Below are 25,181 nucleotides of genomic sequence, written 5' to 3' on the forward strand. Positions count from 1 at the left end.
AAAGATGACAGTTGTGTTACACATGACAAGGGGAGAGGCTGCAATCTCAACTTTTGTTTATACTGTGGTGCTGGAGCAGCTCAACATTAGCCTTGAGTTGACTGCCATATGTTTTATTCTTTGTCTATCTATGGCAGCTAACGAGACAGTGGAGCAGCTGCATAATACCGTTTCATCTAAAGTTAAGACTGTCCATGTAAGTGGTACATTTATTGATGCCTACTCTACAGGAAGTTATGAAGACAAGGGATCGGTTCACTTTGGGGAAACGAACACTAAAGAGTTAACTCCAGTGGATCAATTTGAGAGAATAATTACGACTGTGCGACTCACATGCATTCTACCAGGAGGGAAGTCAACTGATGGGCTCGGAATAGAAATTTTATGGGCCTTACATGGGATTTTAATGGCGTTGAGCGAATTAGGCTTCTCATATGTATTGAAGTGTGCGACTAAGAAGTGGGCTTGGTATAAGAAATGTCAATGTACCTGCATAAGAGAGGAGGGTGGCCTGGAAGCTCAGCTCACATCCTTGAGAACAAGGATGTTTTCAATGGGAAGGAAATGTCATGTACCTGCATAAGAGAGGAGGGTGGCCCATATCATAATCATAGTGGTAATTAGTCTTTAATATTAATTGTTAATTAGTAGTTAATGATTAGTGTAATAGATGGTTTAGATTTAACCATCCGGGAGACTAGTGAGCGTCGGATGATGAGAGATAAACCTAGCTATTTAAGCTAGTGAAATATGTGTCTGTGAACTTATCCAAAATTAATGAAACTGAATCGTTTAGTAGATTTTAGGCAGTGTTCTTCATTGAACCTGAAGGCTTGATTAGTGAGAATCAGGAGGTTACCCTTAAGTCTCGATCCAACCTTGTCATCGTACTCAGGTACATGACATACGGACACTAGCCTACTCCAAGCTAACTTCAGACTGGACTATAGTTGAACCTCAATCAGTCTCCCACTGATCCAAGGTACAGTTGTACTCCCTAGATACTGCGCACTTGATTCCCTTGGATGATCTCACCCACAACTAAGAGTTGATACGACCCAAAATCGCAGGCTTTAACAATAAACAAATCTGTCTCACACAGACAAGTCTATCAAAGGATCAATCTGTCTCCCACAGAAAAATTCTAAAATTTTTTGTCCCGTCTTTTGATAATAATCAAGGTGAACAGGAACCAATTGATAATCCGGTCTTATATTCCCGAAAAACAGCCTAGTTAGAATTTTAAACCAAAAACCTAAAAACAAGAAGATGAAAATAATAGTTATGTGTAGTCATAATCATCGTTATTCAAAGCACTAGTTATTCTTCCAACTAAACCAAAAAGAAGACATATTAGGCAACAATAGTAACACTGGAAACTTGGTTTAAAACACCTTAAACCCTGTCAGCAACGAGAGATTGAACATGGACGAGTCCATCAGTTGCCTTCTTTAGTTCGTTTTTCAGAAAACCAAGATTCCTTGTTGCAATACTGAGATGCTCATGAACAACTTCAAAACCATGAAGAAGATTTCCTACCAGTTGTGAAGACAATTGAACTGGTAGTTTGTTTTCATGATCAACAACATGAAAGCATGTTATGGAGACATCAATCAATTCACTGGTCTTGTCCTGCTTGACTTCAACAACCTTGTTGCTTTCATCCATTGTGTACAAAAATAATTCAACTGAATCTTTTAACCTTATGGATCACAATATTTATAAAGCATTCAGAAACCCTAGGAACCATAACGTTCGTGTGGGTACAGTATGTGTACAAGCGGTCAATCGTCAGTGAGAGGGATGAACGGAGAGAAGAAGAGAAAAAATAACTTTTAAAAACAACAACCTTAAAGCACTCCTGCCAACATTCTCAAGATAAGCAACTTGAGAACAAAGAGCATCCTTATTGTTTAAAAGATGGATGCAACCCTATGCAGTCATAGTGCATTAAGATGAGCATTTGGCCCATCATTATTGACTTCATTTTTCTCTCCTTCAAGGGGATTTAGAGAAGAACCACACATCATAGTTGAAGAAGGTTTAAAAAGAGAGGAATTTGAAATACCTGAGCCAGTTGCTATCCAAGTCTTTTTGATGCCACGTTTGAGTTTATTGATTGTTGTCGTATGCGTCAAAAATAAATTACTTTCTCACTACTCAAAATATATAATATAAAAAGGGAAAGAAAGGATCGTTCCCACAGAGAGGATTAAGGTTCTCAATATGTTTCGATTTCTTATGTAAAACAAGGGGGGTATTTTCTGATATATGTAAAATAAACTGCAATAAAAGCAAATAAATAAAAGTAAACAAATAAACTCAAGGATATGTGAAAGTATTGGTCAAGGATTTCGTTTTCAGTCACTAACATGTTCTTGTCTTAATAACTAGAATTGATATTTAATCTCTCATTATCAAAATCCCTAAGATACCTAGTCGAAAGAATATCCCGCAATTTCCTGATTTCATCACACATACATGTTAAACGATGCAAGTATGAATTCTACCAAAAGAATAACCTAACTCCTTGCGCTAATCAAGTTCAATTCCCATGGAGCATTAAGATTCATGAAATTAGGCTAATCAATGCAATTGAAATACATTGCGCAAACAATTTGAACAAAGATCATGGTTCACATATGATTACAAGGATGTATCGCTACAAGCTATAACCATATTTATGCTACTTGTGTTCAAGGATTATCGCTCCATGATTAACCCTAAACTAGCAATAGATGTGATTACAAGTTCTACCAATTTGCAACTTGACAAAACAAACAATCAAATCATGTTATAATACATCAATCATATAATTATAATTCCAGAGAATCATGATCGATAAAGATGAGACAAAACTAATTCATTAAACCCAAAATCATGTTATGTGAAATCCAACTACATCTTTAACCAGTAATAAAACTCTAGCTCATGTTCATGGAGTTCATAACAAGAAGAAAAAGAATAGCTCTCATGTTTCTAAACCCTAGAAAAAAAGTAGAAGAAGAGATTCCCCCCGATTGATTATCCTAATACCTTTTTATAGGTTTACATTGCTTGGCCTTCACGTACTTAGTTTGGTTTAGGAACCCGACCCCAAAATAAGACCTAACGACTCCAAACGTGCCCTAAGGCCTTCCAACGTGTAAATACACGTTTCCTACTACCTAAGTTTGCGAAACCAGTACGCAAACTTCAAATTCCAGCAGAAAGTTTCGGAATTAAGTCTGCGAACTCGGTTCGCAAACCCAGTTCGCGGACTTCACTGTCTTCGGTATTCAATGAAAACTGTTTTGGCCACAACTTCTTCATACGAACTCGGAATGACGTAATTCTTTTTGCATTCTTTTTACATTTCAATTCTCTTCAAGATTATGATGAGAGATACTTAATTTGAATGAGTTAAGATAGGTCTTTGGCCTGTGTCTTGATTATGAGCGTTTTGCTCCTTTTCGTCGCTCTTCTTCCACTTCTCTTGGACTTGGGCACTTGGATACTTGGAATACTTCTCTTTTTAGATATTTTCAGCACTTTATAGCTCTTTTTTGGATGATTCACCTAATTGAGACAAATAAGAGAAAACCAAAGTAATAATACGAAAATATGCAAGAATAATAGCTAAAGCAAGTATGGAATGGATACTAAAATCATATGAATTATGCACTTATCAAATTACCCCACACTTAACTTTTGCTAGTCCTCGAGCAAACTAAATAAAACTAATCCTAAATACAACAACTCCATGTCGTGAAGACACGGTTACTCTTAGCACGAATAACAGGCCTTTAAACCCCTAGGTGTCCCTAGTGGGCGAGTTATAGTCTCGTGAGGGATTACAAGAGGTATACTCACAAAACCTACTCCAATTTATCGCCTTGGAAGAACCACTAAGGATAGACACAAAGCAAAAAGCCAAATGATTAGCTTGCATATTTTTTTTAGCTACAAACATCCCACATACATTCCAATCATCACACATAAGCAATTACTTACATGTGACATTCAACCTGATTGCAAAACTCTACTAAGATAGTCATCGTACTTGTTGCAACGTTTATCACAACACTTGCATACTGAAATCACATGGATAGATAAGAAAATGGAAATAGAAAAGTGAAGTGTGCAAATGTTGACTTAAGTGAAAGATGTTACCCACAATACTTGTATGAATGTCGTCAAAGGATATATATTTATTGCGCAATAGTTGAGAGAAGCACCCATTTAACTCGACCACATGATTAGATATTCTAAGTGCATGTTCCTTGTCAACAAGTATGTGATAGTTTCCTTGGATCCTGCACTCCACGCTTGCTTAGGCGACGGAGACAAGGACAACGTTTCACACATACTGTCATCCAAGTGTCAAGAACCTCATCAATAGTCTTTTTGACTTGCTATATAATGATGATATGGTTTTTGTTTTATCGACTATGATTATCCGCGATTCCGGACCTATCATTTATTAGTGTCGATTAATGAAGAGGAGCTTTATTTATATATAATTTTCTTTTCTTTTTTCTATTTTTTTTAATTGTCTTTTTTCGGCTCACTCTTTACTCTTTACGAGTGTTTTTTTTTTTGATAACTGGAGAATTTTATTGATTAATTTTTGTTCAGGCTCAAAATACCTGGATAACAAAGAAGAAATAATATGTTTATCATGACTGAACTCTTCAATCACTGACCTATTTATCCTAACTGATTTGGAAATAGAATCAGCTAACTGATTGAGTGATCTTCTGACATGACTAACTTTTGCATAAATGAAAGAACCTAACAAGAGATTAATATCCCTCAGAGTTTTCCTATTTTCCCATTTAACAAGTAGGGTATTATTGTTAATTGAGTTGATAACGGTTTCTGCATCTGCAACCAGATGTATCTTGTCCAGTTCCATTGCATTCTCCCATTGTAAACACTCCAACACAGCTCTGCATTCTCCAGCCTCCGCATCCATCACTCCAGATGCATAAAACAATCCCAGAACCACAGTCGTTAGTGTCTCGATCAATAGAGGCATCAACATAAAATTTAAATACTTGAGACTCCTCCTTGACATGCTCATTGTAGTTATAACTAGGGATACTATCATGTGTTTCAGTATCAATAGGATCTATTAGAAGTTGTGCTATACTGTCTTGCTTAGAGGGACTGAAATTTAGAATATAATGGTTAATCTTAGATACAGTGGCAACTGGGTTTAGAGACTTATCCTGAAAGACGCAATCGCATCTTTCTTTCCATATCACCCAACTCCCTACCATTAGGCGAGCTCTCCAATTCTGCAGTTCATCCAAGTCTGCAACTTGAACATTATGAAACCAGGAAATGATCCATTCCTTAACTGTCTGACAGTTGTTGAGAATTTTATCGATGTTAACATTGAGGATCTTCCAAACTTCTTGAGCATGCTTGCATCTGATTAAGAGATGGTAAAGGGTTTCGTCTTCTTGCTTGCAGATCTGACAGTGAGTTTCTAAGTTGTGCATGGCCTGAGATAATATGACTCTAGTAGGAAAAATGTTCTTCAAACATTCCCATATAAACATCTTTATCCGATGTGGAAGCTTCATTTTCCAAAGAGTTTTCTATACAACAGATGGAACAGTATCAAGTGCAACCTGATTATGAACTCTTGCCTCCGTAAGCTTATTATACGTACTTTTTACAGTAAAGTCACCATTCTTGCTGGGAAGCCAACGTATTACATCCTCTCCATGCTGAGATATCTGCATTTTCTTAATTTTTTTAACTACTTCCCCTGTGAATAACTTATTAAGAAGTGTGACATTCCAGTTATTGGTTCCATGCATAATCAACTCACTCACAAAGACATATTGCAGATGAGTAGGGTGGAGTGGTTCAACTTTTATATCCAAACCGATAATCCATCTGTCCATCAAAATTCTTGTACATGTACCATTATCTACCTCCATCATATAATGTTGCTGAATAATGCCAAGACCAAGTTCAATGCCCTTCCATGTCCATGAATAATTATTTCTTTCACCGGATAGATGTAGGAAGTCTTCATTCTTGGAGTACTTGGCCTTGAGAAGTTTTTAAAGTAAATGATCAAACTGATGAAGAATTCTCCAAGCAACTTTAGCTAAGAGTGCATGGTTTAATGATTCCAAATATCTGAAAGCTAAGCCACCCAAATATTTTGAAATGCACATATTCTGCCAAGAGATTAAATTTAATCCCCTATTAGATTTAAATCCCCACCAGAACTTCCTTTATATTATATCTAGTTTCTTCAGAAGAGTTTTAGGGATCTTAAAAGTACTCATTTGATACATGGGTATCGCATTTAGTACAGCTTTAACCATAGTTGTTCTACCATCTTGATGAATATTAATGCCCTGCCAGATTCCAAGTCTTCTTTCAAAAGCAGATTGTAACTCCTCAAATGCCTTGACTTAAGACTTACCAATGATAAGTGGAGAGTGATGTGACTCAATAATGTTGTAGTAAAAAGGTTCGTTGAGGCTTGTGAAAGCAATGGATTTTTAGACTTATAAAACTTAAAAGTAAAGAAAACTTATTACAAAATTGACTTCAAGATATTAGAAAACAACCAAGACACTGATTTCACTATTACACAAGAATAAATTATGGTAAACAATCCAAAACTCTAATTATCTTTTAAGACTCTTATTTCTTAATTCACAAATAATCTGGAAAATTCTCAAAAATTAACTGTATCCCTAAGCATAGATTATCTAAACAAAGCATAACCTATCTAATTGAATCACAACTAATGAAGAAATTTTTTGCAAACAATTAAAAACTCTGCAAAAGCAGTGATTGAGTGAATTATAAATTATAAATTAGAGGAAATAAATGATTACCAATTATTCATGCGTAAATAGCTTCCTCATTTCCTTGGTTGTGGGAGAAATTAGCCTCTCATCATGTTGGAAACACGCTCAAAAGTTGATTTCATTTATGCTCAAAGATGGGTTTACAAATGATAAAAGTGTGAAAATAATTAAAGTTACAGAGAACGATATATGTTGACTATCGCTGTCACTGTAACAAATAAGACTGTCCTGCGACAGTCGCTGAAACTGTAGCTTTTAAGACTGTTCTGTAACAGTCGCAATCATTATAGCATAAACGACACAAGGGTGTGCGTCTTATGTTCTTCGTGTTCTTCAGCAGCAGCAGAAAAATGGCAGCTCTGTAACTTGATTTTTTTCGACTTTCTGGTGCTCTAAAACTCTCCCAAACTATCTTTCCCCCTTACTGATATCCCATCACCTATTTATAACCCAGAAACAACAAAATCTCACGTAATAACTTCACATAATCCTCCATTACTCGGTAGTGAAGAAAAATATTCTCGGGAATATTTTCTTCCCTGATTTGCTTTCTCATGCGCCTGTTGTACACGGAATTGATCCAGCACGTTTCTACCTAATACCAGTAGCAGTTATACATGCAATATCCTTACGAAATCTCCTCAACATGGCACAAAAATCCCGAGTATCTTTCCCATATGTGTCTTTCCCTGTTTTCTTCTTGCGAGTTATACTGCCAAATTCGATCGAAACAAACACCCATACCAGCTTTGTTGTGACATATCACGTCTACCCACTAAGTTTCAGGGATTGAATCTCACTAAGTCACGTCTGAAATTCGATCGAAAATTCTGCCAGCAACTGTGACTATTTTCCCGCCAATTTCAATTTTCAAAAGATGAAAAAAAAGTGCCTTGAATCCATTTTTCGGGTGCCTTTAACACCGGGTGCTCTGGGGGTGCCCTTATCCAAAATGAGGGTGCCTTTAGTAATTTTCTTCGGGGGTCCAAATAGCACTTTTTGAGCAACTTTTTCCACACAAGTGTATTTCTCCAAAAACACCTACAAACACACAAAGCATCAAAATTAGTACAAAAATCGAGCACTAACAATAGAGACATTGAGTACAATTTAGACACAAAAATGTGTCTATCAAATACCCCCAAACTTATTATTTGCTAGTCCTCGAGCAAAACTAATAAAAATAAAAACGAGTTAATCTCGGGAGGGTTTACCAGAGGTGTACCCACAAAACCATGACTTCTACTTGGTCACAAGTATCCAAAGAGCTATGAGGACATACATATTCTCAACCTATCTCCAAGTAACTAGAATGCTAGAGAAATTAAAGGTGTCAGCTCTAAAGCTGACTAAAGAAAAGGGGAGACACATCTGCAACACTGCTAGATAAAGAGATATCCGCTAAACAGCTAGATAAACATTGTAAGATGCGTCCGCTGATTTATAGATGGATAAGATTAGGAGAGAGATAAAGATAAGAGGGACATCTGTTACACAGCTTGACTAATTACGTGTGATGAGTTAAACCAGTGCTAGAAAGATCTTGTGCCAGATTGAAAGCGGACTAACAAGGCAACCAAAATGCACCTTTCTTCGACTCTCTCATAGTGCTCAGTAGAAAAAACGTCTTCTTCGGTCTTCAACTGTTGATGATAAACTCTCGAACCTCATAGAACCTTGACAATTAATTCTTCTCTTCGATTTCTTGCTTGACTTAAAAATTTCTACTTCCCTATGGCCTTATTGAACAAAGAACTAATTATAGAATAAAACAAACGAAATGATGATTTTTTTTTTTGGAAACAAAAATTACAAGACAACAATTTACATGATGAGAGAAGGACTTTCAAAACTTGGATCTTCGCAACTTGTGATGTCTTGGTATCATGAATTCTAACAACTTATATCATTTGCTCTTATAACTTCAACTTTGATTTTTGAATTATTCTTTTCTATTGTTGCTTCTAAACCTAAAACGTCTTCAACTTTCTTCATAGATTTTGATGTCTAAAACGTCTTCAACTTTCTTCATAGATTTTGATGTCGCTCCGCTTGTTGATGATGATAAGTTTCTACTGAGAGAGAGTCGCAATCCAGTAACTAAGACTACATTGTGAGGTTTCTTTGTCTTTCTGGCATTTCCTGACCTACTTGCCCTTCCATCATGCATGGTTAGGTCCATCACGGTTACCCTCTAAAAGGAACAAGTTCTCTCCTGAATTTCAAGGATCTCAATGTCTTTTTCTCTAATGTCTCAAAAGGTTGTTATCCCTAGCATTCCAATTTCTATCTTTTCGGTGAGAAACAGTATGTAAACTTAGCTAACTGGATACCATGTGACGCTAGAAGTTTCAAAAGTGCAACTAAAAAGTTCTTCCCCACCCCCAAACTTAAATCTAACATTGTCCTCAATGTTTCTAATGAAAGAGCAATACCAAAAGTAAAATAACACGAGGAGAAGTTGGAAAGATAGTACCTGGGTGAAGAAAATCAAAAACTAATATACAACGTACAACTTCCTCGATGGTCAATCAAGGGTAATCAGGGTCCTCCAGAGGGACCTCCTCAACATCACCTGTAGCAAAAGGGCTCTAAAAAGGGTTTCAATCTCTGACCGTTAACCTTCAAAGAACTACTACCATACGGTGTCTCAATTTCAACAACTCCATGAGGAAAGACAGTGCGAACAATAAAAGGACCCGTCCACCGAGAACGTAACTTCCCAGGGAAAAGATGTAAACGGGTATCATACAAAAGAACTTTTTGACCTGGAGAAAATGACTTCCGTAAAATATTTCTATCATGCACAAGTTTCATTTTGTTCTTATACTCCTTCGCACTATCGTAAGCATCTATACGAATCTCGTCCAACTCATTGAGATGGAGTTTCCTATGGGCTCCTGCCTTGTCAAGTGAAAAATTTAGTTGCTTAACAGCCCAGTAAGCTCTATGTTCTAACTCAACAGGTAAATGACATGCCTTTCCATACACAAGCCGATAAGGCGACATTCCAATGGGGGTCTTAAACGCAGTGCGGTAAGCTCATAAGGTACCAGTAAGCCTAGACGACCAGTCTTTCCGATTGGGTTAACTGTTTTCTCTAATTTACGTTTTATCTCCCTATTGGAAACCTCTACCTGACCACTAGTCTACGGATGATACGGGGTAGCTACCTTATGTGTAATACCATATTTCTTCATCAGAAGCCTAAAAGGTCCATTACAAAAGTGCGACCCTCCATCACTAATTATAGCTCGCGGTGTACCAAAACGTGTAAGTATATTATTTTTCAAGAACTCAATCACAACCCTATGGTCATTGGTTTTACACGAAACCGCCTCAATCCACATAGAGACATAGTCTACGGCGACAAGGATGTATAGGTTACCAAAAGAATTAGGAAACGGACCCATAAAGTCAATACCCCACACATCAAAGACCTCAACAACTAAAATAGGGTTCAAGGGCATCATGTTCCTACGGGAAATGGTTCCTAATTTCTGGAAACGCTCACAAGTAACACAGTAACTATGGGAGTCTTTAAACAACAAAGGCCAATAGAATCCACACTGCAATATCTTAGCAGCAGTCTTCTTAGCACTAAAGTGACCCCCACAAGCATGATCATGACAAAAGGAAATAATACTGGACTGGTCACTCTCAGGTATACATCTCCTAATAATCTGGTCTGGACAATACTTAAACAAATAAGGATCATCCCAAAAGAAGTGCTTAACCTCGGCTAAAAACCTAGAACGATCTTGTTTACCCCAATGTTGGGGCATTCGACCAGTAACAAGATAATTCACTATATTCGCATACCAAGGTGCTTGGGAAACAAAGAAAAGTTGTTCATCAGGAAAACTATCCCTTATAGGAGGGGAATCATCAGGGGAATCAACAACTAGCCTAGACAAGTGGTCTGCTACTACATTTTCGGCACCCTTTTTGTCTCTAATGTCTGGAGAGAACTCTTGCAACAAAAGGATCCACCTAACCAATCTAGGTTTCGTATCCCTCTTAGACAAAAGACATTTCAAAGCAGCATGATCAGTATATATGACGATCTTAGAACCTAAGAGATAGGGTCTAAACTTGTCTAAGGAAAACACAATGGCTAACAGTTCCTTCTCGGTAGTGGTATAGTTCAACTGGGCATCATTCAGAGTTTTGCTATAGTAAATCACATGAAGTAATTTGTTTTCTCGCTGACCTAGCACAACACCAATAGCATAATCTGAAGCATCACACATGATCTCAAAGGGTAAGTTCCAGTTGGGTGCCTGGACTATAGGGGCGGTAGTGAGTAAAGTCTTAAGCTTCTCAAAAGCCTCTAAACAAGCATCATCAAAGACAAACTTAACATCTTTTGCAAGCAAGTTGCAAAGAGGTCTAGAAATCAAGCTAAAATCCTTAATGAATCGACGATAAAAACCTGCATGCCCTAGGAATGACCTAATATCTCTTACGCGTTTTGGGACCTGTAAAGTCTTGATAAGGTCAACTTTGGATTTATCTACCTCTATACCCTTAGAAGATACGATATGCCCTAAGACAATTCCTGATCGAACCATGAAATGACATTTCTCCCAATTAAGCACTAGATTATTTTCCTTACACCTAGTCAACACTAATGACAAATGATGCAAGCACTCATCGAAAGATGAACCAAACACTGAAAAATCATCCATAAAGACCTCTAAAAACTTTTCTACCATATCGGAAAATATGCTCATCATGCAACGCTGAAAAGTCGCAGGGGCGTTACATAGCCCGAAAGGCATGCGTCTATACGCAAAGGTACCAAAGGGACAAGTAAAAGTAGTTTTTTCTTGGTCTTCTGGGGCAATAACGATCTGATTGTATCCTGAGTAGCCATCTAGAAAACATTAATGACTTTTTCCAGCTAATCTCTCTAGCATTTGGTCGATAAAGGGAAGGGGAAAGTGGTCCTTCCTAGTGAACTTGTTCAATTTCCTATAGTCAATACAAACACGCCAACCCGTGGTCACTCGGGTCGGGATTAACTCATTGTTATCATTCTGGACTACAGTAATACCGGATTTCTTGGGAACAACCTGAACGGGGCTGACCCACTTACTGTCTGAAGCGGGGTAGATAATGCCTGCATCTGACAGCTTAAGAACCTCGGTTCGAACTACTTCTTTCATATTAGGGTTTAGTCTTCGTTGCATCTCCCTAGAAGGTTTGGTATCTTCCTCTAAATAGATCTGATGCATACAAACAGTAGGACTTATACCCTTAATGTCTGCTATGGTCCACCCTAAAGCTTCCTTGTTGTTTTGAAGGACGGTCACTAGCCTACTTTCCTGATCACTATCCAAGTCGGAAGCAACAATCACAGGTAAAGTCTCAGACGGGCCTAAAAACACATACTTCAGGGTATCTGGCAATGGTTTTAGGTCCAACTTAGGAGGCTCTTCTAACGAAGGAACGAGGGTAGACTTAGAAACTGGTAGTGGTTCGAACTTAGGTTTCCATCCGTTACTAATGTCTAACAAAGGGGTTGAATCTAACAAAGCATTCACCTCATTAATCATATTATCATCATCGAAATCAATCCCAAAGTGATCTAGGCATTTCTCTAACGGATCTTCTAACAAAGTGTTTGGTAATGACTCCTCAACTAATGTTCCTATCATGTTTACCTCTTTTATGCTCGAGTCATCTAGTTCAGAAGGTAACTTACAAATATGAAAGACGTCCAACTCAATAGTCATATTACCAAAAGACAAGTTCATAATACCAGTTCGACAATTAATGATCGTATTGGATGTTGCTAAAAATGGGCGACCTAAAATCACTGGTATCTGGTTCTCTGGGTCAGGGACAGGTTGGGTATCTAGGATAACAAAATCCATTGGATAAATAAACTTGTCGACCTCAATAAGAACATCCTCGATCACACCACGAGGAATTTTAACGGACCTATCAGCTAACTGAAGTGTCATCTGGGTAGGTTTCATATCACCAAGTCCTAGCTTGAGGTACACATGGTGTGGAAGTAAATTTACACTAGCTCCTAAGTCAAGCAAAGCTTTCTCAACACGGTATTTACCTATTGTGCAAGAAATTGTAGGGGACCCTGGGTCTTTATACTTAGGAGTAGTGGTATTCTGAATAATGGAACTCACGTAACTAGCTAGGAAGGCTTTCTTTTGGACACTAAGCTTACGCTTTCGTGTACACAAGTCCTTAAGAAACTTAGCATAAGCGGGAATCTGCTTAATCGCATCCAACAATGGTAGGTTGATAGTAACCTGCTTAAAAACCTCCAATATATCATTAAAGTTCGACTCGCTCTTAGTTGGAACTAGCAGCTGGGGAAACGGGGCTCTGGGAACAAAGCCGGGCTCAGCAGGACCCTCATTGGTCTCTTTAGAGACTCTATCAGTCTCCTCATTTTCTGGCTCAGAAGGGTGAACTACAGCATGTTCACTATCAGGCATCGCAACCTTATTGTCAACTTTCTTTCCACTCCTAAGGGTTGTAATAGAGTTCACATGATTGTACGATTTCTCTGCTTTTGGATTGGGTTGAGTTTGACTAGGAAACTTACCTTTTTCCCTCAAAGATTCATTTATCTGACTAACCTGGTTTTTTAACTCAGAAATTGCTTGGGAGTTAGCATAACCTATATTTTTACTTTCTTCTATCCCTTGAGCAACCATTAGGTTGATCTCATCAGAGTTTTTAATAAACGAGGCTAGAGTGTCTTCTAAACTTGTGATCTTTTTATCCGAAGGGTTCTGAAACTGGGGTTGACCTGAAGAGTTCTTAGCATAACCAAAACCTGGGGGAGGATGAGAATTACTATACTGACCTTGATTCTGGCCCTTAGACCAAGAAAAATTAGGATGGTTTCTCCAACCAGGGTTGTAGGTTTCTGAGTATGGGTCAAACTTCTGACGGTTCTCAAACCTAGCGTTGTTATAGACAGCATGGGATTGTTCTTCACTAACATGACCTTCCCAAAACGAGTTATTGGGATCTACTCCACAACTATAGACTTGAGCGGCTCTAATCCTATCATCAGGTTCAACAAGAGACCTATAATTAGGCTGATTCAATTCCAAAGCTTCTAACCTTCTAGACAAAGCAACAAACTTAGCATCTGACTCGAAGCTTGTATCTACCACATTGGTGCTACTTCTGTTGACCAAGAGTCTTTTAGGGGGGTCAACACAAGACTCCCATTGTTGGGATTTTTCAGCAATAGCTCCTAAGAAGGTAAAAGCATCATCAGCATTTTTACTGGTGAACTCACCAGCGCACATAGACTCGACCATGGCTTTGGTCGAATAGTCTAAACCATTATAAATAATCTCAATAAGTTTCATCTTATCAAATCCATGGTGAGGACACTGGTATAGGAAATCATTGAATCTCTCTAAAAACCTATAAAGAGACTCTCCCTCTTGTTGCACACTAGTACTAATTTTTTGCCTAACAGCTGCAGTTTTATGCTTAGGGTAGAATTTCATATAGAAAGCAGCAACAAGTTCCTGCCATGTTTCAATGGACTCATGTGGTAGGTTGTTCAGCCAGGTCTTGGCTTTATCTCTCAAGGAAAAGGGAAACATCTTAAGTTTCAAAACTTCATCAGTGAGGTCTTTTATTCTAACTGTCCCATAGATTTCCTCAAAGTCCCTAATATGAAAATAAGGGTTCTCATCATCTTTTCCTAAGAACATAGGGATCATATAAAGAATACTAGGTTTTATCTCGAAATTAGACGTACTGGCTGGCAATTTAATGCACGAAGCTCGGTTGGTCCTAGTTGGGAACATGTAATCTTTCAAAGTTGCCATCGCTGGCACAGCTGAAGTACTAGGGGTACCTTCCTCACGAAGAGACAGATTTTCAAAACTGAAGTTTCCAAAAAAGGGCTCTCAAAAGAAGAGTCTTCGAGCTCCCCGCCTTCACAAGAAGAACTACTAGATTTATCACTAATCAAACGACCTAGAGTGTTTCTTTTCCAAGCCCGCTCTCTGATAACCTCGGGCATACACTAGAAAAACAAAAGAAAAAGAAATGTCCTAAAAGGAAGGGAAGTTCTATGCAAACACAAACAAGGCTGACTCCACCACAGCAAACCTATTGATTTCTAGCAAACAAAAAGCATGATGGCTCCACTTAGATTGTTTCTAGAACAGCTTCTAATCCTTCGAATGGGAATTCATTACAATTTGAGGAAACCCCTCTGGAATCAATCCGAGTCAAAGTAAGTTGAATAGAGGCGAGGGAAGCTGCGTAGAGCTTTGATACCCATGGCCTCACCGCATTCCAAGGCGGCGCAGTCACGCATTCAACTCACAGAAACCATCATGAACTTCGAAGTATGCTCAAAAGAGTAACCAATATTTTTCGAACGACTTTCCTATTAATCTCGTTACCCTATAGGTCTCGTTCTATTCCAAATTTTAGGTTTAGGTTCACGTTTGGTTTTGTTTTCCTAAGGAAGGCAAGAAGAGAACGGTGATGAAATCCGAACCCTTATCTTGTATGGCCAGTCCTTGCCCTTTACTAGGAAATTAAAGCAGCCGTTTTCAAGTCCTCAGCATATATGCAAACGAAGGAATACAGTAACTCGTTGACAGGGGATTCGCGAGTGTTTCGACAAACTTACCTCCCGTTCCAGACGGGGTATGAACCGCTGAAGTCGACTCGGTCCACAACTCCAATATCGTGTACGAACCCGAGGGGCCGAGATGATATCGTAATCACCGTCCTTCTATGCAAACAGTTTAATATTTAATACTACCCTTCCGTAGGTTTTAAAAATAAAAGAATGTCCAAATGTCCAAGTCCAAAGTCCAAAAGAAAAGGAAAGTCTAAAAAAAAAAAATAATAAATAAATAAAATGTCTCTCTTTTCTCTCTCTCTTTTTTAATAAAAACAAAAAAAAATCTTCTTTCGCTCCTTTCGCTTTGTCTTTTACTCCAATTCTTTAAGTATTCACCAAAGCTTTAGCAAAATTTTCTTTCGCTCCCAATTCCAAAATTTGTAAGGAAAAGACAAAAACCCAAAAACGTAAAGAAGAACAAATAAAATAAAAACAAATAAAAACCTAAAAAAATCTAAAAACTCTAGCCTAAAGACAAGCCCGCGTCGGCGGCGCCAAAAATTGATGTGACTCAATAATGTTGTAGTAAAAAGGTTCGTTAAGGCTTGTGAAAGCAATGGATTTTTAGACTTATAAAACTTAAAAGTAAAGAAAACTTATTACAAAATTGACTTCAAGATATTAGAAAACAACCAAGACACTGATTTCACTATTACACATGAATAAATTATGGTAAACAATCCAAAACTCTAATTATCTTTTAAGACTCTTATTTCTTAATTCACAAATAATCTGGAAAATTCTCAAAAATTAGTTGTATCCCTAAGCATAGATTATCTAAACAAAGCATAACCTATCTAATTGAATCACAACTAATGAAGAAATTTTTTGCAAACAATTAAAAACTCTGCAAAAGCAGTGATTGAGTGAATTATAAATTATAAATTAGAGGAAATAAATGATTACCAATTATTCATGCGTATATAGCTTCCTCATTGCCTTGGTTGTGGGAGAAATTAGCCTCTCATAATGTTGGAAACACGCTCAAAAGTTTATTTCATTTATGCTCAAAGATGGGTTTACAAATGATAAAAGTGTGAAAATAATTAAAGTTACAGAGAACGATATATGTTGACTGTCGATGTCACTGTAACAAATAAGACTGTCCTGCGACAGTCGCTGAAACTGTAGCTTTTAAGACTGTTTTGTAACAGTCGCAATCACTGTAATATAAACGACACAAGGGTGTGCGTCTTATGTTCTTCGTGTTCTTCAGCAGCAGTAGAAAAATGGCAGCTCTGTAACTTGATTTTTTTCGACTTTCTGGTGCTCTAAAACTCTCCCAAACTATCCTTCCCCCTTACTGATATCCCATCACCTATTTATAACCAAGAAACAACAAAATCTCACGTAATAACTTCACATAATCCTCCATTATTCGGCAGTGACGAAAAATATTCTCGGGAATATTTTCTTCCCTGATTTGCTTTCTCATGCGCCTGTTGTACACGGAATTGCTCCAGCACGTTTCTACCTAATACCAGTAGCAGATATACATGCAATATCCTCACGAAATCTCCTCAACATGGCACAAAAATCCCGAGTATCTTTCCCATACGTGGCTTGCCCTGTTTTCTTCTTGCGAGTTATCTAGCCAAATTCGATCGAAACAAACACCCATACCAGCTTTGTTATGACATATCACGTCTACCCACTAAGTTTCAGGGATTGAATCTCCCTAAATCACGTCCGAAATTCGATCAAAAATTCTGCCAGCAACTGTGACTATTTTCCCGCCAATTTCAATTTTCAAAAGATGGAGAACAAGTGCCTTGAATCCATTTTTCGGGTGCCTTTAACATCGGGTGCTCTGGGGGTGCCCTTATCCAAAATGATGGTGCCTTTAGTAATTTTCTCCAGGGGTCCAAATAGCACTTTTTGAGCAACTTTTTCCACACAAGTGTATTTCTCCAAAAACACCTACAAACTTACAAAGCATCAAATATAGTACAAAAATCGAGCACTAACAATAGAGACATTGAGTACAATTTAGACACAAAAATGTGTCTTCCAGAGAGCCTGGGTATTTCTCATTTTTCTCCATGGTTTTAACTCCTAGTATGTTACTAAGAGTATTGCACACATAAGGATCTAGATTGTTACTATAATGCACTGAAGATTTGTCAAAATTAATGACCTGACCAGATTGTGAACTAAAATCCTACGAAACTTGAAGGAGATTATGCACACTGGTTAAATTTGCTTGAGTAAAAATGAGACAGTCATCTGCAAAAAGCAAATGATTAATTGGAGGAGCTCCTCTTGCTGCAGAAATACCTTTAATAGCCTTAGAATAATGAGCTTCTAAAAGAGTTCTTGAAAACAATTACATTGCAATGATAAATAGATAAGGAGATAAGGGATCTCCTTGTCTAATACCTATACTAGGAGTAAATTCATCACAAAGTGAGCCATTAAGAAGAACAGATAAAGAAGTAGTACTTATGCATTGTTGTATCAAACTGCACCAATCATCACAAAAACCAAAACTTTGAAGAACTTTCAAAAGGAAAGGCCATTCTAACATGTCAAAGGCCTTAGACATATCCAATTTGAGAGCTAACCAACCACTTTCACCTTCCTTTCTTTTCATAGAATGAACCAATTCATGAGCAATCATTGTATTATCATTAATCAATCTACCTGACACATAAGCAGCTTGATATGGAGGTATGATTCTTTCCATGAGTAGTTTCATTCTTGAAACAAGTATCTTAGAGATAATCTTGTAGGAAGTATTGCATAACCCTATATGTCTAAAATCTGCAGGTGTGCTGGCTTTCTTCTTTTTAGGAATCAGAGAAATATAGGTTTTTGTTTAGCTGTTTTGGTAGAAAAGAAGTTTTTAACCATGTTACAAACATCATCACCAACTGTATTCCACTGTGTCTTATAGAACTCAGCTTAAAAACCCTCAGGACCTGGAGCTGACCAGCTCTCCATACTTTTTAATATTTTCACAATCTCTTCATTAGTTGGAGGTAAGAGAAGTATTCTATTGTCCTCTTCAGTGATTAAGGTAGGAATATGCAGATAATGTTTTTCTTCAATAGAAATATTATTAGAAGAACTTATACTCTTAAAATGATTAGTTAGCATTGCAGCTGTATCATCTCTTGAGTGTAGCCAGTTACCTTCCCCATCTTGTAATGAATCAATATTATTCCTAGCTCTTCTCCTTTTTGTAAGAGTGTGAAAATACCGTGTGTTGTAATCCATGTCCTTTACAAAATTATCTCTAGATTTTTGCTTATGAAACTCATACTGAATTTGATGCCATTTATCTAGTTCCCTTTCAACCTCAGCAGCCTTGATATTATTTTCATGAGAATATGGAAGCCCTTGTATGACAGATAGTTGTTGTTGAAGAGTATCCACATTTTGGTTAATATCACCAAAGTGTATTTTGTTCCATTTAGAAAGAGTGATTCTTGTGAATTGGAGTATTTTGATGAGTTTATATCCAGGAGACCCTTGAACTGACTTATCCCAGGCTTTAGCCACCTCAGCTGCACATGTGCTATCATGTAACCAGGTCCTGAAAAACTTGAAAGGTTTCCATAATTTTGGTTGAGAGTAATCAGTAACCAGCATGATTGGACAATGGTCACTTCCCATTTGAGAAAGATGAAGAAGTTTAGAGTCTGTGAAACTAGTGTTCCAAGCCCCATTAACCAGTGCCAAATCAATTTTTGACCTCTTTTCACCTGTACCCATATTGTTGTTCGACCAAGTATGTCCTCTGCCTATAAAACCCAAGTCCTCTAAACTAATATCTTGAAGTATAGAGTTGACCATTCCATCACTTGATGAAGAACTCCCAGAAGAAGTATCAGTTAAATGAAAGTTTAAATCACCCAGAAGAACCCACGGTTGAGAAATATTTAAACCAATATTCTTAATGAAATCCCATTGCACTTTCTTCTTTGAATAATCACAGTATCCATACATAATGATAACAACCATTTTGTCTGGCTAGGTTCACTTTGAACCGCTGCATGTATCATATTATTTTCGCAGCTGACAACATCACACACAAAACCATCCTTCCACATAATAACAAGACCACCTGAAAGGCCAACTGGTTGCAAATATCTAGCATTTGGGTACCTCAAAGGAGACAATAAAGTTTTCATTTTATCCTCATGGATTTTGGTTTCACAAAGAAAAACTATATCAGGGTTTTGGGTTCTTATTAAATCTCTTAAGTGATCTCTAGTTGCTGGAGTAGTAAGACCTTGAACATTCCATGCAAGGACTCTCATGATTTCAATAGAAAAGAGGGAATAGCAGAAGAACCTAAACCTCATTTTTTTAACGTGCAAATTGTAATTAAGGTTACATGGGAAATTTAATGCGCTGTTGATAAAATAGAAAATGAATAATAAATGCAGGATGAGAGAAATAACAGTATGAAAAGAAAAATAATTACTAGCACAATAATTCAATAAATTATGAAAATAAAAACGGAGACAATGAGGAGATGATAAATTGGTTACCTGATTCCCCTCGATAGCAACAGTTGTTTGATTATCTCTGGAAGTGACCCTGTGAGTAGTCTGGTCAGATTATATGGCTGTCATTGCAGTGCTTTGTGAAGAAGACTCAGCAGAAAGAGCATTTTCGACACTGGTACTATCATCTCTCAGACGCTTGCCTAATCTACTTTCTTCCTCCTCACTTATATTCTCCTTATTGAGAAGAAAATCAAGATTGATAATTTCCCCATCTTTTGGAGGCACAAACACGGCTTTCTTAACAAATTTCTTCTAAGTGTTCTTCACAGCAGGAGCTTTATTCGATTTGATAGCAGCAATGTTCATTCGAAAATTTTCTACTTTCCCAACAAAGTAAGGCTTCTCATGAGCTGCTTTCAAGTAAGTAGCGGCTGCCCCACAAGCATCCTGTGAATGATTAATGACATAGCATTCCGTGCAGATGTCAGTTGGTTGTCTCTCATAAAAGAATTTTTGCCATTTTGTAACTCCAGCCATAGTTGAGCACTTTACTCCTCTTTGCATTGGCATCGATAAATCAACATTGACACACACCTTAACAAGATTATTTCCAACTGGAATACCATCTTTAGGTTCGATGGCAGTGACTTCCCCAATAACTTCACCAATTTTTGTGACAGAGAAAGCATTCATATGTTCTGGCAGCAAGTATTTAAGTTGGATTCAGAATTGTTGAAATCCCCAGTGCTTTTCAGTGTAGATCATGCCTGGGATATAGTCATGCACTACTAGTAAATGCTTATTAATGATCCATGGACGCTCTTCGATTACTTTGTTCAGCAAGTCCCATTCATTGAACTTGAAGATCATCATATTCGGCTCTACCTCCACAATTTTAAGATTTTCTTTTGTTAAGAAAGGCCAGGTGAAAGTGATATACTTTTCAACAGCATCATAGTTCATTCTACCTTCAAAGACAATTTTTCCAATAGCACACACCTCCCATTCTGATTCATCACTATTTCCAGCATTGCTTGTTCGATTGACCACAATAACTTCATTAGTATTACCCAGATCTAGAGTAGCTTGTTTGAACCTATTAACCAGCTCCATCACATTACTAGAGTTACCTTTTTCCATGATTTCCATAATTTGATAGTTTGCCTTATTACTTTTCTCCAAACTAAGAGTAGTTGAATAAACAATAGGGTTTTGACTATCTAAGGTTGAGTGCAGATTAAGTGGGTATAAAGGTAATTGAATATTAGGGTTGTGAGGGTATTTATGGGTGAAGAGATCACTGCTGAATAAATGCGGATTGGATTTGAGGCTAAAGTTATGGAAGCAAACTAAGTTATGATTTTCCTGAATATGGTAATTGATACAGCTGTTCATGAACGTATGTAGTAAAATTAGGCAACATAATAGCTTCATGCGACTGACTTTTTGAAATTTGAAATTTCTTGAATCTTGGCTGTGGCGGGATAAGCAAAAATCGGTTCTGAGCGGGTTGAGTTGACTCCGGGACTTCTTCAACAAAGCACCATATGCAAAAGCTTTGAAAACCATATCATCTAATCTTGGACTTATTTACGAGTGTAAGACAATTGTCTTATGGGGCTTTTATATAAACTCAACCAATGATTACCTTGCTACAACATCCATGGCAGTATCAGGATCCCACCAAATCACTTTAGAGAAACATATAACTGCAAAAATAAAAAGAAAGTGATTCGGTAATGATTAATTGCGAGGATGACTCTTTCAAACGACTACCATAGCTTAGTTTCGCATTCAATTACGAACATATATATTTAAGGATTGAAATAAATGGAACTTATTCTATAGCCGTAAGAACTGTTTCAACCTAAAAAGGTTTAGAGTGTCATCCTAATTAGCTCATAATTAACTCCAAAAGATGAAGTCTCAAGAATGCAAGAAATCAAAGAGTATGATTATTATGTGTATATGCAAATAGTAGAAACTAAATGCTCCCCCACACTTAAACTCAACATTGTCCTCAATGTTCAAAACCGAAAATTCTGATTTCTAACATAACATCCCTGAAAAACTCAAAAACTGTACCAATGCGTAGAGAACTAGGAAAAACATCCTAAACGAACGTTGTTCACCTACATATTTTATATAATGTGTAAAAAGGGAACAAAGTTTCGATAAATGGTCTGACTTTTATGGCCTCCGGACTGACTGACATGCAATCTGAAAAAGTTCTGGAAAAATACCGAAACTCAAATGTCCAGGCCTATCGCTCCAACTTAACAGACTCCGAATTCAGATTTTGTTTTTGTAAAAGAAAGGTATGTATGTCCTCTTTAAAAATTGGGGTCAACCACTCAAATCGGACTCCGTATGAAGTCTCAAGAGCTATTTTCGTAACAAGTGTGCAGTCAGAATTTTCTGACGAGAAATCGTCAAACTTTCATTATAGATATAGGACTTGTAAAATCTAAGATGGAAATGAAAGATATGAAAAACTAAGAAAATAAAAACATAAGGGATAGAGATACAAAACCGATGGGTTGCGTCCCATGAAGCGCTTGGTTTAACGTCGTCAAAGCCCGACTTGCAAAACGAATTCTCCATACACCAATAATCGGAAAAGTTGGGGATCCACCCATAGCACCTGGTTCGCAAACACTAGCTTCACACAAATATTAGTAATATAAAACATAAATGAATCTATTAACAGAAAAAAGTTTCCCCCACACTTATTCTTGTCCACACTTGGAAGTGGGTAAAGAATCAAGTATCTCTAAAGGCGGAAATCGAGAAACAAAATCATTCAACAATATTCTCGAAGCACATACATTCAAACCAATAAGAGGTAAAGGAGAAGAATCAATATGCAAAGGGTTAGACAAACCTATCACAATCTCTTGTATTACGGAATCCTCTTCATCCTTGAAAAACTCAAGTGAATTAATTACCTCTTGTATATCATGGTCCTTTATCTAACATTGCAACCATTCTTCGTCTGTTTCTGCCTTAACCAAAGTCTCGACATTAACAGCATCATTACAATCATATGCAAGTTCAATTGGGTCTTCCAGAATATCGGTCTTAACGGTCACATTCTCAACATATTCCTCCTTGTTATAAGGCACATACTCCACTGGGGGTCCAAATTTCACTATAAGGAACTTTTTTGGAACACTAAAAAATGCATCATCCTCAAGCTCCACCCTTTGAATAGGCTCTTGATCATTATTAAGATCAATGCTTGAGTAATCTACACAAGTGTCATCATATTCCTCTTCATCTTGATCCCAAAAATATTCCATTGTACACTCCTCTTTGTTGTCACCATGAGTTGGTTCAAGCAATGTATCATAATCACCGTCACTTTCATAGTTAACACAAGATTGGTCCTCGTTGAATTTAGTGTTGATAATCTCGAACTCATCCTTTTGAATAGGTGAATGATCATTATTAATATCAAGAATTGAGTTAGCTACACAATTATCAACGAAAGTGCCCAAGGATTGGCCTTTTTCAACATTAGCATCAATCAAATATTCATCACAAACCATATGCACATTAGAATTATCCATATCTTCCTTACATTGATCAATGCCTCTTCGCAAGATAGCCATACCTTCACGAAGTTCTTGGAGTTGCTCTTCGGTAGTCTCTTTAGCTTTTTGAAACTCTTGTTGTACAAAGTTGGAAAATTTTTCCAAAAAGTTAGAGACTTGTTGTTCACGAGCATAAGAATCCTCCCATCCCTATGGTTGATCACACACATACCTGCCATAAGGTTGTTGGTACATATGAGGACCACAAGGTTCCATGGAGTATTGGCCGTAACCAATGAATTGGTTTTGAATATACCCCTGGAATTGGTAGTTGTCATATTGTTGAGTTTGTTGAAAACCATATTCATTCATGTAGTATGCTCCTTCCATGAGAAACAAGTACCTGAAATAAGATTCTCAAACCAAGGTTAAAAATCAGAAAATAAAAAAAATTAAAAACAAAAATAAGAAACCAAAAACAAATGACAACCGCTGCCTCCCCGGCAACGGCGCCAAAATTTGATCGTTGTCCTATGCGTCAAAAATAAATTACTTTCTCACTACTCAAAATATATAATATAGCAAGGGCAAGAAAGGATCGTTCCCACAGAGAGGACTAAGGTTGTCAATATGTTTCGATTTCTTATGTAAAACAAGGGGGTATTTTCTGATTTATGTAAAATAAACTACAATAAAAGCAAATAAATAAAAGTAAACAAATCAACTCAAGGATATGTGAAAGTATTGGTCAAGGATTTCGTTTTCAGTCACTAACATGTTCTCGTCTTAATAACTAGAATTGATATTTAATCTCTCATTATCAAAAGCCCTAAGATACCTAGTCGAAAGAATATCCCGCAATATCCTGATTTCATCACACATACATGTAAAACGATGCAAGTATGAATTCTACCAAAAGAATAACCTAACGCCTTGCGCTAATCAAGTTCAATTCCCATGGAGCATTAAGATTCATGAAATTAGGCTAATCAATGAAATTGAAATACATTGCGCAAACAATTCGAACAAAGGTCATGGTTCACATATGATTACAAGGATGTATCACTACAAGCTATAACCATATTTATGCTACTTGTATTCAAGGATTATCGCTCGATGATTAACCCTAAACTAGCAATAGATGTGATTACAAGTTCTACCAATTTGCAACTTGACAAAACAAAAAATCAAATCATGTTATAATACACCAATCATATAACTATAATTCCAGATAATCATGATCGATAAAGATGAGACAAAAATAATTCATTAAACCCAAAATCATGTAATGTAAAATCCTACTACATCTTTAACCAATAATAAAACTCTAGCTCATGTTCATGGAGTTCATAACAAGAAGAAAAATAAAATCTCTCATGTTTCTAAACCCTAAAACAAAAGTAGAAGAAGAGATTCCCCCTGATTGATTATCCTAATACCTTTTTATAGGTTTACATTGCTTGGCCTTCACGTACTTAGTTTGTTTTAGGAACCCGACCCAAAAATATGACCTAACGACTCCAAACGTGCCCTTAGGCCTTCCAAAGTGTAAATACACGTTTCCTACTACCTAAATTTGCGAACCCAGTCCGCAAACTTCAAATTCCAGCAGAAATTTTCGGATTAAGTCTGCGAACTCGGTTCGCAAACCCAGTTCGCGGACTTCACTGTCTTCGGCATTCAATGAAAACTGTTTTGGCCACAACTTCTTCAT

At 37.1% G+C, this 25,181-nt stretch overlaps 2 protein-coding genes across 2 annotated transcripts; both read right to left on the minus strand.

Annotated features, from left to right (window-relative positions):
* Positions 1–4,838: 4,838 nt before the first annotated feature.
* On the minus strand, positions 4,839–5,573 carry LOC113312750. Its single transcript, XM_026561488.1, has one exon. It carries the CDS (start codon positions 5,571–5,573, stop codon positions 4,839–4,841), a length of 735 nt encoding a protein of 244 aa, XP_026417273.1.
* Positions 5,574–18,378: 12,805 nt separating this feature from the next.
* On the minus strand, positions 18,379–19,440 carry LOC113312751. The gene has a single exon (XM_026561489.1). It carries the CDS (start codon positions 19,438–19,440, stop codon positions 18,379–18,381), a length of 1,062 nt encoding a protein of 353 aa, XP_026417274.1.
* Between the last annotated feature and the right edge of the window lie 5,741 nt (positions 19,441–25,181).

This window comes from Papaver somniferum, chromosome 9 (assembly GCF_003573695.1).
Source record: "Papaver somniferum cultivar HN1 chromosome 9, ASM357369v1, whole genome shotgun sequence".
In the NCBI taxonomy this organism is placed as follows: domain Eukaryota; kingdom Viridiplantae; phylum Streptophyta; class Magnoliopsida; order Ranunculales; family Papaveraceae; genus Papaver; species Papaver somniferum.

Coding starts and splice junctions, on each gene's coding strand:
- LOC113312750 (XM_026561488.1), bottom strand. CDS start 5,573: ATGAAGCTTCCACATCGGATAAAGATGTTTATATGGGAATGTTTGAAG.
- LOC113312751 (XM_026561489.1), bottom strand. CDS start 19,440: ATGGTTGTTATCATTATGTATGGATACTGTGATTATTCAAAGAAGAAA.